The sequence below is a fragment of the Dermochelys coriacea genome, chromosome 12 (assembly GCF_009764565.3).
Source record: "Dermochelys coriacea isolate rDerCor1 chromosome 12, rDerCor1.pri.v4, whole genome shotgun sequence".
Lineage (NCBI taxonomy): Eukaryota > Metazoa > Chordata > Testudines > Dermochelyidae > Dermochelys > Dermochelys coriacea.
The window spans coordinates 39,452,382-39,467,769 of NC_050079.1; the positions used below are offsets into that span (position 1 = coordinate 39,452,382).

At 42.7% G+C, this 15,388-nt stretch overlaps 1 protein-coding gene across 1 annotated transcript in view; it reads left to right on the forward strand.

Annotated features, from left to right (window-relative positions):
• The window catches only part of ZC3H18 (zinc finger CCCH-type containing 18), a 54,216-nt gene that overhangs the window by 22,567 nt on the left and 16,261 nt on the right, over positions 1 to 15,388 (forward strand). Inside the window, 2 exon segments of the mRNA XM_038368254.2 lie at positions 933 to 1,231; positions 14,020 to 14,220. Of these exon segments, the coding sequence (XP_038224182.1) occupies positions 933 to 1,231; positions 14,020 to 14,220 (500 nt within the window).

Consider the following 15,388-nt stretch of genomic DNA (forward strand, 5'->3'; position numbering starts at 1 on the left):
TTAAGACTGATCTGCATGAGCATTGTCCACTGGGACAGAAAGAGAAGGATGGATTTGGGCATGTGTGTTTATGTACACAAGTAGACTCTCACCAGGATAAATGGGTATTTAAGATACGTAATACCCATTACTATAATTGGGCATTGCGTACAGTTGTCACTTTGTATTGAGATGAGGGAGACAGCAGCTTTCACTGGTCTGCTGCTAGAATCCAGGGGGCATCTCCTTGTTACATTGTTGCACCCAAATTGCTTGTAGAATGAAAGGTCAGAGTGTTTTCATTGAAAATGTTCTTATTTCCATTCCATATTCCAAAGGCTGTATTGGCACTTGTTGCCAGACCAGAGACTGCAGTGCCGTGGGATGCATTGGTAATGAGAACTAATTTTGCCCGACGCTAAAATTTTCAGCTGTATTTGTTATACAAAAGAACAACAGTAGTTGTTTTTTTCCTATAAACTTAAATAATACTTTTCTAAATCTAAACATCTTGGAAGTTGTAAAGTGGCCAGTCCTCAGTACCATTTTTGGTGCTGTGTCATCCAGTTATTTATATTATGCTTATTTGCAAAATTCAGGAATTGCTAATGGGTCAGTGTAGCAACATGATGCAGTGATCTTCTCCCTAAGATAGGTGAACAGCCACTACATATTACTTTCTTCTCAAGGGAAGCCTTCTAGATAATGGACCATGGTCATCTTTGATGACTCTATTGCCTTTAGTGAAGTTAGATGAACCTGATGCTGTGTGTTATGTCTTTATTCTGAAACATTATGGCAAACAGAAACTCCATTTGTCCCCGATGCCCTGCTGTAACTTTGGCGAGCTAGTATAATTGTTTCCAATTTGAGACTTTTAAAACCTCACACTTTCATTAGTGAGGAGATGTAACCATGGAAGTGATGTAAAAGTGTCGTTTTGTTTATACAAGGAAAGAGAAAGAGAACGGGAAAGGGAAAGAGAGAACCGGCAGCGAGAGCGGGAACGGGAGCGAGAGAGAGAACGGGAGCGGGAGCGACGACAGAGAGAGAGAGAAAGAGAGAGGGAACGGGAGCGTGACAAGGAACGCCAGCGAAGGAAAGAAGAGTGGGAGAGAGAAAGGGAGCGAGTGAAGAGAGATGAAAAAGACAGACAACACAGAGACCGGGACAGAGATCGGGACCGGGACAGAGAGAGGGAACGTGAAAAGGAAAAAGAAAAACCAAAGCCTAGATCACCGCAGCCACTGAGGTATGTGCTCCTCTACTGATGCGTGGTTTTTGTTTGGTACTATTTTAACTGTGGATTAACCAGAGACGCACCAAACAGGGAGAGGGGATGTATGCTCTTTGGATCTCTATTGTCTGCTGCCCTAAGTCGGAAAAGCAGTAGTTCCAAGGGATGTGCACTAACTATAGGGAATATGCTTTGCCAGCCAGTAAATGGAGCTAAAGGAACGTCAGATTAGAGCTTCAAGGGCATTCACCATTGCTGGCTGTACATAGAGAAGAGAACTTCTGGGTGGAGGTGTTCAGGGTGTCTTTGGTGTGTACCTGGGAGGAGTCTAGACTGTGTAGAGCTGTGGAATCCAGAGCCATGGTAACGGAGTTTCGTGTGCCTCTCGGAAGCCTAGCTGGCTGAGCACGGGCCATGGAAGCATTGACATCGGCTCCTTCTGTGACCTTGGCAAACGACTCTCTTGGCAAGAATCCGGGATGGATTGGGCATTTTTATAGATAACAAAAATATCCAGTGTTCTAGTTAATACTAAAAACAGAAAGGGGATTGGAAGGCATGCAAAGCCTCAATTTTCAGGGATTAAGCCAATCTCTGTTCTGAATTAGGATGAGATTTCCTGGTGGGAGGGAGAGGGCTACTCAGATTGGCCAGTTGCAGGGTTTCTTGCACCTTCCTCTGAAACCTCTAGTGCTAGCCACAGTCAGAGACACAATACTAGATCTTGCATGGGAATTCCTATGTTTCTGTTTCCCAATCTGTCAACTAAATTACTGCCTACAATAACTCAAAGTGGGCCCGGATCCCAATAGGATAACTCACAAGTGGGTTTGGATTAATTGTAAAGCACTCTGTAAATATTAGAGCTGATTGGGGGGGGGGGGAATAGAATTTTCATCCCTTGAGAAATTCTGATATTGCAACACCTGTTTTCATCCTATGTCAGAAGAAAAAAATATCAAAACCTTTTCCAAAATTAAAAGTTCAGTAAAACTTCAATTAAAAATGTTGAAATATTTGGGAAATGGGTGGGAGATGTAGTCAAGGAGCAAGGCCCTTGGGGAAATGGATGCCTGAGGGACCTAGAACTGCATCTCCTGCGATGCACATGTGGCTGAGCCACAATGGTGCCTCAGTCATAGAGACTGCAGTGCATCATGGAAGAGTTAGTCCATCTGAGGAGCTGGGTCTCGAGGGGTGAATTGAGACCATGAGTGACCCAGAACTACAACTCCCACGTAGTGCTGCTGTGGTTCAAGTAGGTGCAGAGATTAATGTCAACCTAACCCAAAATGAAACACTTTTTTAGACTTTCCTGATAAAAAATTTTGATGTATTTTTAAATGAAATCCCATTTTCCAACAGAAAAACATTTTATTAAGAATCTTTCTACTATCCCTAATAAATACTAAGTGTTCCAGTGTGTTATCAATATGGTTATATTAATGTAAAAAACTGCAGTTAAAACACAGATGTTAGAAGTAATGAATATAAATATGCAGTTTAATTACCTCAGTTGCCACTCGTTCATCTTAGGCTGCTGGTTCACATTCACGCTAGGTCAGTGATGGCAAAGATCTTGTTATCTATAATTGTTTGACTCATGATGCAAGTTGATTACCTCACTTCTAAAGTGCCAATGTTAGTCTCATTTGTCGTGACTGATCTTATGACCATGCCCATGGGCACAGATGTGAGACTACAGACTGAATGGTGCCATGGAGACTAAACTACCTTCTGTGGCGCTAGAGGTAGTTCTGCCCCAAGTCAGGGGTAGGATGCCCAAGGACTTGCAGGGGATAACTATGGCACTCTTCACCAACCTTAAATTCAATTAACCGCCTCCTCCACAAAACTGTTCATGGGTCTGAGTAGTGGACACTATCACCATAGCAGGAAAGTTAGGCTCATGGTCTTGTGGTACTCTTCTTGATCTTTACACACTTTATGGATTTGATTTTTCCCAGCAAACAACCTCTCCTGGTTCACAGTGATCTGTGAACTACATATCGACTCCCTAAACCAGATTTCTTCAAGATAGTTCTGTGTCTGATAAATAAAGAAATACACCAGGGGAAGCTGTGTGTGTTCCTGGCCTTATTTTCATCTCATACAAAGCACACTGATCCAAATGGTTCCAATAATCTGATTGCTTTTGGCTCAATATCTGCTATTTCTAGGAACTGTTGATTGACAAATCTACTCATTCATACCCATTCCTGTCTCATCCAGTAATTACAAGAAATAAATAGCTAAAGGTCAAGCAAAGCTTCTATCAGAAGTTATGGGGAAAACCAAACAGGAACTTGTTTTGGCTTCCTTTGTAGGTTGGTTTAAAACAAAAAAAACAAATCACCTCTCCAAATGCTAGAAATGAAGTGGTTATTGTGCTGTTTACAGAGCTAGCATTGTTGCACATAGTATAGATGTAAAAAATAATGCTTTAAAATCTGACACAAACCCTTAAATGAAGGGTGATAACTGTTTTATAAGGTAGCATATATGGAGTGAAGCAATAGGAATATTTAACAGTAAACTGGTGTCTGAGAATCTCTTTATCTTGTTTCCAATGGAGGAGATGCTCCAATTGAAGATTCCTGCAGGTTAGAAGTACTTTGTGAGCAGTCAAATCCCCAGTTTCTGCTGTTTGGACTCTCCTCTTGATCCACTCACTCTGTTACATGTATGAGGGTTTGGGTTTATTGGCAGTAGAAGGAGAAATGCAGGAAAGCAAATAAAATAAAGGAAGCTGCAGTTTAAATCCTAGGGATTGCTTACACAGGAGATTACTGCACGGCAAGCCAGTGTGTGACTACAGCACACTAGCTTGCCGTGCAGTAACATCCCATGTGGACGCTGCTACAGTGTACTCAAAGTTTTTGGTAATGTGCTTTGACATGCTGCTGTTTGCAATGCACATTTAAAGTGTGGTTGTAATCTGAAACACGAGCATATTTATATAAATTTGCTCAATTTACACATTTTTGTCAGCCCTTTAAACTCCACCTAGCATCTAGTGATCCTGCCCCAATAAGAATTCAACCAACTCCCTACCTCCATTACATACAAATAACTCAGCGCTATTTATAGAACTGAGTTCTGATTTTACCATTCTCTGAATAAATCGTTTACAAAGTTTAATATGTAACATCTTAGTAATTGCTTCATCTTTAACCTTCATGCTTCTCCCTCATAGGGGAATTAATTCTGTGCTCTTAGTTTATTTATATACTCTTGTGCTTTCCCTAATGTGTTAAATCATAACCTGTTGGCAATTCCAGCCTCTTACGTAGTTCTTGGCTGCTGATATTCAATGCCTCCCTGTCACGTGGCTTTTTGATGTTGAAGACTATTGGCGTTCCAAGCTCATATGAAATTCCTCAGGCAGGCAATCATCAGGTAGCACTCTGGCAGGCGCTGCAGCAGTGAAGCCGGACATTGCATAATAAACAGATTCCCATTTCCATCTGGAACGTGAATAATTCTCCTTGGCTCATTAGTGACTAAAGAGCTCTGAAAGCCCAGTTCCACAGAGACCATGCCAAAAGCATGATGCAACTATTGAAATACGAAGGATCTTTGCTACAGGTGTATCAAGGACAACTATAATTACTAGTAAATGGCATTCAGTGCATTAACGCAGGAGTTTCCCCAAAGGAAGTTAATAGAACAGAAACTATGACCAGCAGAATGTAAGATGGAAACTGAGAGGGACGGAAGAGGATTTGAAGATCAAATAGCCAGAAACGTAAAAACAAATCTGACACTTCAAGTATTTGGAGTTCGGTGCAGTGGCCCCCTGGCAGCAAAGGGAGTAGTTGAGAATGGGGATGCTGCTGAGAATCGTTACATCAGTCTTCACCATGGGGGATAGTTATAACCCTTTTTCTAAAATGGATAGTAAAAGCGAATATTGAATGATGTCCTCTTAGGGTCCAGGGCACTAGAAGGGGCCATTTTGATCATCCAGTCTGATCTCCTGTACAGCACAGGTCAGAGAACTGCCCCAAAATAATTCCTAGAGCAGAGGATTAGATGTTTTTCTAAAATTGACTTAAAAGTTGCCACTGATGGAGAATTTGCCATGACCGTGGGTAAATTGTTCCAATGGTTAATAATTCTCACCATTAAAATAGTCACACCTTATTTCCAGTCTGAATTTGTCTAGCTTCAACTTCCAGCCATTGGATCATGTTATACCTTTCTCTGCTAGACTGAAGAGCCCATTATTAAATATCTGAATTAGATATTAAATCAAGTCACCCCTTAACCTTCTCTTTGTTAAGCTAAATAGATAGACTTAAGGAGCTTAATCACTATAAGGCAGGTTTTCTAATGCTTTAATCATTCTTGTGGCTCTTCTCTGAACCCTCTCCAATTTATCAACATCCTTCTTGAAATCTTGACACCAGAACTGGACACAGGATTCCAGCAGCAGTCACACCAGTGCCAAATACAGAGGTAAAATAACCTTTCTGCTCCTTCTCAAGATTCCCCTTTTTATGCATCCAAAGATTGCCATAGCTCTTTTGGCCACAGCGTGTCACAGTGGGACTCATGTTCATCTGATAATCCAACACCACTCCCAAATCTTTGTCTGAGTCCCTGCTTCCCAGGGTAGAGTCCCCCATCCTGTAAGTATGGCCGACATTCGTTGTTCCCTGATGTAGACATTTACGTTTAACTGTATTAAAACATATACTGTTTGATTGATCCCCATCTTAACAAGCAATCCAGATCATGCTGTACCAGTGACCTGTCCTCTTCATTGTTTACCAGTCCTCCAGTTTTTGTGTCATCTGCAAACTTGAGCAGTGATGATTTTGTTTTCTTCCAGTTCGTTAATATAAATGTTAAATAGCGTAGGGCCAAGAACCAGTCCCTGTGGGACCCCAGTAGAAATACCTGTTCAATGATGACTCCCCATTTTCAGTTACGTTTTGAGACCAATCAGTTAGCCAACTTTTAATCCATGTAATGTCATGTTCATTTTATGTCTTTCTATTTTTTAATTAAAATGTCATCCACTATCAAATCAAATGCCTTACAGAAGTATCAGCACTGTTACCTTTATCAACCAAACTTGTAATCTCATAAAAGAAATCAAGTTAGTTTGACAAAATCTATTTTCCATAACCCATGTTGACTGGCATTAATTATATTACCCTTCTTTAATCAAGTCCTGTATCACCTGCTCCATTATCTTTCCCGGGATCAACATCAGGCTGACAGGCCTATAATTACACAAGATTATCCTGTTCACTCTTTTTAATTATTAGCTTTCTTCCAGTCTTCTGACATTTCCCCTGGTTCCAGACTTACTGAAAATCAACATTAACAGTCCAGCAAGCTCCACAGCCAGCTCTTTTAAAACTCCTGAATGCAAGTTATCTGGACCTGTTGATTTAAAAATGTCTAAACTTGCTGTTTAACATCCTACCGAGATACTAGTGGACTGGAAAGAGTGTCATCGTATATGACATGACTATATCATCTGGGTTTTTTTCCAAATATGGAACAGAAATATTTATTGAACACTTCTGCCTTTTCTGCATTATTATAATAATTCTGCCATTTCCATCTAGTAATGACCCAATATCATTGTCAGGATTCTTTTAGTTCCTAGAATCTTTAAAAACTCCGTATTGTCCTTAATTCTGCTGGCCACAGATTTCTCCTGGTGTCCTTTTGCTGCTTGTATCAATTTCTCAGTACTGCAGGGCCAGAAATTAAGTCCTCCACCTAGCTTCCCACACAACTCTCTCCAAAAAAATCCCTGATAGTTTTTTCAGTATCAGTATCACCCCCAAAAAATACAAATGTATTTGTGCGTTTATGGAAATCTTGAGCTAGTTTGTGATCCGAGATGAAAATAACTTGTATCATGATGGTTACTCTCTGTGGTGGGTGCATTAGAGGCTAGTATAACTTTCTGAGTTTAGAATCAACCAGTGCAGTTGCATCTGGTCACCCACAGTTTACAAACTGGAAAGTGTTAGAATAGGGCTGATCCCGGAAGAAAGTGGTTCAAAATAAGGCAATGCAAACTGAGTGTGATTCACGACTGTGAGATACATGCCGTTGCAACCTGTCAGAGCTGGCATTCAGCAAGAAGAGTTCATAATTTTCAGTGCTCCTCAGTCAGTGTTGTCTTTCCTAGTAGGTCTTGGTTAACCACCTCTGTATTGCTGTTTGATTTCTATTGCTTTTGTGTCCTTTCTGGGTAGATACTGTGTATTATAAGAGCTGGTATTATCTCAGAAATGCAGCACAATATTCTATTGTAGTCAGTAACAGGATTTCATCCTAATATACAAAATTGTGTGACGGGCTGGAGTTTGCATGTAACATCCCTTTTTGTTTTGTGAGTAATCTTAGCTGTCGTGTTGAAGCACTGCTAAATTAAAAACTTCTAAACACTCCATTTTAAAAATCTCACATTTTTGACAAACGTAGACTATTGATGATGATGTAGAAAATGTTTCCTTGTTCCTATTTGTTTTCTCTGACACTTTATATTTTAGCCTAGGCACGGAAGATCGGCTAGTCAGTGTCAGTTCTATTAAGTCTGCCTCATAGTCAAGTTCATGCACTAGCACACTGCTGCAATGTTGCTGCAGATATTTTAGAATTAATGAAACTTTTAAAAGGTTTCAGTGAAAACTCTTCCATTGACGGTAGCTTTTGTTAAAGTTTAGCATCCCTGTAAAGACTTCCTACCTACACAGGCTTGTCCACCACTTTCACAATAAAAACTAAAGATTTTTGTGAACATAAGCTGGGATCAGCAAGTGGCTTGTGTGACTTGAATGTGAACCTAAGGGAGTACCTAAGAGGACCTTCTCTTAGTAGCTGTTCAAAGCTGGAATTACTAGAAAGAATGTGTGCCGTTCTTATAAAATTACTGTAAAGAATGAGGCAGAGTGACTAGACACTTTCACTTGTACCCCTGCAACAGAGAAGGCTGTATCTCTAAAGTGTCAAATACCCAGCTTGCAAGACAGGTCCCGTTTCCTAAATATACCAGTCTTAGCGATAGATTCCGATTCTACAGAATGAAAGCGTCTGCTTTATTGAATTTTAAGAGTTTGTCCTTTGTGGTTTTGAAGGAAAGCTTCCAAACACGATGGACGTAGTTCTGTCTTGGCCTGAAATGCTCCAGGAGATGCAAACTGTCCCCATCCATTTCAGTGGCACATTAACGTTTATAATTGATAGCACTGCAAGGACCAGACTTTCACACCTGTGCCCAAACTGGGTAATTGCACATGCAAATGACCAAATTTGAAGTCATTAATCTCCCATAGCATACTAAGAGACTTAAAAATCTGGTAATACACATGTATACAGAGCTTAATTTTATATAATATATATTTTAAGTGACTAAACCTTAATGGCTGTTCAGACAAACACTTCCAAACATTCCTTGGTTTTTATTTCCTGCTGTAAAATTCCATTGTACGTTGCTGGAGAATGTGTGCTGATGTCAATGCACTTTAAAAGTTTACCTTCCTGTTAGAAAATAATTCTTTTCAAATAATAAAGATGGAGTTTCCTCTTTCATAAATGGAAATGTAGGTACACTTCAGAACAATAGCCCTGAAGCTTTTGACATCACTCGGTATTGTGTGATAAGATTGCATTATCTGTGGTAGACTGATGTCGTGTGGGGGAGGGGAAGGAAGCACTTTCTCGAAGGTTATTTTCCTGGCCATAGATCAGAAATGCTTACAGTAATTTGCATAAATACATTGGGGGGAGAACTTGGGGCATGAGGTCAGACTTCCTCTATTAATTTCCTCATGGATTTAAATGACATGCTTCAACAAAGTCCTAGAAATGGATTGTTTGAGAGCTGCAGATTAAGCTGTGTGCAGTGGTGATCGGCAGTCTGACCACATTTCCAGAATGGTTAGCTTTATTCCGTGTCCTTTCCCTGGCAAAAACAAGCTCAGCCTGAATCATTTTCTTGATCACCACAATTTGAAATTCCAAATTAATGTGTCTTTCTTTTTCTACAACTGACATCTAGTCACTTTAGGGATTAATCAGAATTAGAGATGGGAAAGACCTATTAAGCCATCTGGTTCTAGTCCATCCCCCAGGCAGTGCAGGATTGTTCCCTGTTGTGATTTAACTCTCTGAATGTAGTTGGGCGGTGAACCCCAAACAGGTGACTCTGATTGCTACTTAGGTTCACAAATGCTCCACAAAACCAATGATATACCTGAGAGACGTCAATGATATTTTCATCCTCTGGACCAGCAACCTAAACTCCCTCATAGATTTCCACCACAGATTCAACAACCACCACCCTTCCATTCAACTCTCTCTGGAACACTGCCGCACCAGTATCAACTTCCTCAACACCGTGATAGGCTTCAGCAATGGAACTCTACAGACAACAAACCCACGATCACCACATTTGCTTTCATAGATCCAGTAACCATCCTAAACGCACCAAGAAATTGGTTATCTACAGCCAGGCACTCCAAGGAAGAAGTCAGAGATATACCTTAACACACTTAAAATCGCCTTCACCAAACAGGGACACTCGACCAGAGAAGTTGATCATATCATGCAACAGGCCATCCAGATATCCCAAGAGAACGTGCTTCAATACAGAAATAAAACCACCTCCAACTGCACATCCATAGTTGTCCCCCCCCCCGCCACACACACATACACACTGGAACCCATACGGGTATCATTAAACTACTATAACCCATACTCAATGGAGACCCCATCCTGAAAGGAATCTTCCCTAAGCCCCCTCTTCTGACCTTCAAACAAGCCCCCAACCTCTCCAAGCTCATCATCACAAGCAAGCTCCCCACAGACCAGGACACACCAACTCAAAGTGTCACCAGACCCTGCCAGAACAACAGCTGCAAAACCTGCAGGCATATCTCCACTGCTACAATGATCAACACACACACGCACTCTCTCCACAACACCTTTCAAGATCTATGAGTCCTGCACATACCTATCACAACTTGTGGTGTACCTCATCCAGTGCACTAAATGCCCCAATAGCAACTAGGTGGGTGAAGCCAGATAATCACTATGCACTCAATTGAACTCATACTGAAAAATAAGACAAGACACAAACCCCATATCCCCCCCGAGGCTTGGTTTATGCTACCAACTTAACTACATTGTTTATGCTACCAACTTAACTACATCGCTCAGGGGCAGGGAAAATCTACACCCTTGAGCGATGCAGTTACAGCAACCTAACCACTAGAGTAGAAAGTGGTATGTCCATGGGAGGGCTTCTCCCATCAATGTAGCTACCACCTCTCAGGGAGGTAGAGTCCCCACGCCACAAGAGAACTTCTCCAATTGGTGTAGATAGCATCTTCACTACTCACTACAGTGGGGCAGCTGCGCCCCTGCAGCACTGTAAGTGTAGGCGAGCCCTGAGCGATGTAGTTGTACCGGCCTAAGTTTGTAGTGTAGACCAGGGCCAACACCCGAAGAAGAGCTCTGTGTAAGCTCGAAAGCTTGTCTCTCACCACCAAAACAAAATACTACTTCCCCCACCTTGTCTGACTTACATTCTCCTGTTTCTCAGGCCTTGTCTTCCCCAGACAGCTGTCCTAATTTAACTCTGTTTAGAAATTGATTTAGTTAAATCTGGGCAGCCGCCTTGTATAAACACTCTTACATTGGTTGGAGTGCCTGATATCAATTTACTTGAAGTCAATTCCTTAGTGAAAAAGAACGAAGGGGCCTTCTAATATGTACATTGAGGCTTCCCAGGGTGTTTCTTTACTTAGAGGTTTCATATTTCGGGTCAGTGAAAAAATTGAGGCCCTCGCTACTTGAAGTCACTCAAGATTTCAGGGTGTGCTGCTTTTTTTTTTTTTTTTTTTGCACAAAGAAAGGGTTTTTCCTTTTATGTCCTGACCAAATTCCAATTTGGTTAATTATGTTCTGGTTCCTTAATAACCTCATGCAGCATCAGTTAGAACAGACTTCTTAAATTGAGCTGTACAGTCACTTGGCTGTGTGCTTCTAACAGGGCCGGCTCTAGGTTTTTTGCTGCCCCAAGCTCCGAGAGCGCAACTGCCCAAGCAACAACAAAAAAAGGGGGAATGGCCGGAATGCCTCCCCTGGAATTGTGCCGCCCCAAGCATGTACTTGCATTGCTGGTGCCTAGAGCCAGTCCTGGCTTCTAAACAATCACTGCGTTCCACCTCAGCTGTAGCTTCACTTCAGCAGGGGGTGAACAGATTCTTTTGAATGTTTATATTGATGAAGAATAAATCCTATTTTTATTAAATACTACAAACTGGAAGATGAGGAGCTCATGTAACTACGGGATGATCCATGTGCTGTAAATGCAAATGATGTACATTCTGCTTTTCATTTTGAATAATCTGAAGGAATCCACAGGTTGATAAATGGGCTAACTGAATTATGGCTTATTAGTATGAGCCATCCTCCTTTTGTCTTTCATCCTATCCCCAGCAGCAAGACGGAGCATTAATAGTTAGCATGCAGATTTCCAGTGGAGCAGAACAAACCTCATCATGAAAGTCTTTTGATAGTGGAACATAAGTATTGCCATGCTGGATGTTTCAGTAGTGAACACATTGTCCCCCTGTCTAGGATATAGAGCAATTTCATATACACAGAGCACCTTATGAGGCTGGTATCCTGGAGAGAGGAATTACTATCAGAGTGCATGATCACGGTTCATGCTGACTATTTTACTGCAAGCAGACTTGTAGTTCCCATTCCGTGTGGTATCTCTGTGCTCTACGAGGCATAAAGCTGCAAGACATGCTGAAGCTTAGATCAAATATGCCTAAAATCCCATGCAAGCTACCCTGTCTCTGATTACTTTCTCTCCATGCACCAGTCACTGTGCACCTAGAGTCTTTCCCTGCTGTGACCATCTTTCCTCACATCATGAGCCAGCAGCAGTCTGAGATGAGTCAGCAACCCTCTTGAAGCAGCTAAGAGCTGGCTTCTTTTATTTCTCTTCACTGCCTACATGCCAACAACACCATGGACTACATGGCGTCTTGTATGTGTGTAAATCCACTTGAAAACACAGCAGGGTAGGTTGCATGGGCTATCAGCCTCAATAACTGGAATGGCTTTCATTTAAAGAAAGACTGGGTGTAGTTGAGATGTAGCTGTTGAACAAGTGTAGGCTGAAGTAGACCTGAGAAACAGGAGTGTCCTTTGTCTGGTAAGAATTTTTGTAGCCTGTTAGCATAGTTTTGAATGCTGGCTGTCAGATATCCCTGCAGGATATTAACTGGACCAGAGCCAGGACTAATTGATGGTAGAGAGTTGAACCAGTTTGCCGGGTGTTACTATATGTTGAGTAAGCAGGTAGCTCTTGAGGAAAGACTAACCATGGAAATGCCCCCACAGAAGCATCATTTCCCCCTTGGTGTTTACCTGGTTGTATGCTCACTGCTGAGTCAATAACAGAAGCATATATGGAAAGCAGGCTTCCTGTTGTGATTTTTTTTTTTTTTTCCCAGGCAAAAACCCTCTCCAGGAAGTGTAAGCAGGGAGAAAGCACTGTATCAAACTAGGCAATAGGTGTATGCAGAAGGTTTGCTTTCTTGGGCTTACAGTGTGGAGGATGTGCTGTCTCTGATGAATCAGAACGTGGAGTCAGTGACTTCGTGTCTTTTGAGAATTCTGTGGGTGGTTTCTTTCAAAAAGCTCTTGAGAGTGGGGGTTAGAGTGCTGTAGAAGGGTAAAACACCCTTGAGTTGAGATCTTTGGTAATCTTGGCACCTTGGCCTCTGAGATCGAGCAGTCCCTAGGCAGTTTAAAATAAGATTCTCAGTAGACTAAATTCAGTTATGAAGGGGTTGGTAGATCTTACACTGGAGATTACACGCAACCAGCATCACCTTGCTATCTTCCCAAGCCACCTGGGAGACAACTGGGCCAACAGACCACGTGGGACCCTGGGGCAAATCACTTTAGGTATGTCTACACTGCATTTAGACACCCACGGCCGGCCCATGCCAGCTGACTCAGGCTGCAGCCAGAACTCTGGGACCCTCTCACCTTGTTGGTCCTAGAGCCTGGGCTCCAGCCTGAGCGCGGACATCTACACTGCAGTTAAACAGCCCCGCAGCCTGAGCCCTGTGAGCCCAAGTCAGCTGGCACGAACCAGCCACAGGATTTTAATTGCAGCGTAGCCATAACCTTTGTGCCTCTGTGTCCCATCTGTAAAAAGAGGATGATGGTTACTTTCTACTGTCCTCTGATTTGTTGGTTTAGACTGTAAGCTCTTTGGAGCAAGGACTGATTCATACTTTGCATCTGTACTAGACCTAACAAAATGGCAACTCAATTCCTAACGGTACCAGCCAGGGCTATCAAAATACAAATAACAGGCCCTGCAGTGGTCAGCTAAGTCTCAGGAATAAATGCAGAGAGTCACGGTCAGATGCTCAGATATGGTTATGGATGCAGTGTGAAAACCTAGGTCAAGTCATGGTTTATCACCATGTCCACCACTCACTTTGCATTAAATAGCGTATATCAAAGAGTGGCATTGGAAACGGACAGTAATGCTATATGGAGGGATGGAACAAAAGCTTAATGCTGCTCTGCATACCTGTCCTAAATGATCTGCGTTCTGTGTAAATGCTATACAAAAGTCCTGTCAGACTGAGCCTGGGGCTGCAGCCGTGAAACAGATGAACATGAGAAATGAATGTCTCCCCTGCCATCAAGTTTTACGTTGTATTACCACTTGGAAGATATTTATACATGTGAGAGAATGCCAGGTAGTTAAAAACATGTGTATTTTCCAGCCGTCAACCTGAGCCACCAAAGAAGGAAAAGGAGACAACTACAACCACCAGCTCTCAGTCCAAGAGAGCAGATGAATGGAAAGACCCATGGCGCCGATCCAAGTCACCCAAGAAGAAACTTGGAATGTCTGCCTCTCCCAGCCGTGCACGCAGACGCCGGAAACCCTCTGCGTCATCGGCATCTGCCTCTGGTTCTTCCAGGTAAATGGAAGCAGGGGAGACGGAGGGAGAGCGAACACGTGAGCCTCCCTTGGATTATCCCTGTGATATGGTTACCTGTCCAATAGAGCAGCCATTTCGACGGGCACTTGCAAGTCTTGCTTGTCTGTTTAGAGCACAATTGAATATTTCCATGTACCATTCCTAGCAGTGGGAATGGGGTGCAAGCAGGTGGTAACAGGAGGAGATGAGAGGCTTGGAGCACTGGTAATTGTAAACGCTGGTGTGGGGCACATTGGTTTACAGCTTAGTGGGTTGCAACAGTGAACTGTCATTGGGAGCAAGGGGAAGTCTTCCAAGAAGCAGCTCTAGGTATTGGACTACTCCAGGAAATTAGAACTTGAGTGAGGTTCAGCTGTAGTCACTAATCCTTGCAATGGCTGCTGGGGGGGTGGGGTCTGTGGCCCATATAAATCAACCTAGCTCACTCCAGGGGTAGCAGCGGGAGGGTTGGTGATAGGAAGGGTATGCTCTGACTGCTGAAGGAGAGTCTGGTAAAAGCTGGGAGCATGGAGACTGGAGCCCAGGAGCCAGGTCGAACAGAGCCATAGAGGACAGAACAGTCCCGTGAAAAGCAGGTACTGAATCGGGGAGAGTTTGGACACAGGCTTGAGCCTAACTCCCTTTAAAGATTTGAACGTTGGGTTCCCAAAAAGAAAAAGGACCTCAAGCGCACTTGAGATACACAGAGCACGCCAGACTGATATGATTTGGCTCTGAAACGGGTATAAAACGCTGATGAGATAAATCCCAACATACCTTTCTCTTAAGAACTGCTGCATTCTCTGGATTCCTCTCCCCACTCAGATCAGCAGTGGTCAGGCCATCCTGGCCCACCGGGGAACAAGCTGGTGGTGACATGGTTGAAGACCATATAGAAGAGCTGGATTCTGAGCTGCCCTTTCCCAAAAAGGGATGGAGAGTCACTCAGGCAGAGGAAGGTGGTCAGCCTGTTCCAGATGGCTGGTGTGGTGGTTGCAAGAGAGCCCTCTTCATCGAAGGAGGAAATGAGGGGTGTGGGGTGCAGGGAGAGAGATTATTGATCTATAGGGTAATATATCCCTGGATTGGTCTTGAAGATGGGGTGGGAGGTTTGAATGATGATCAGGAGAGTCCCTGAAACTAAGCACTGAAAATGAGAAATTTGTTT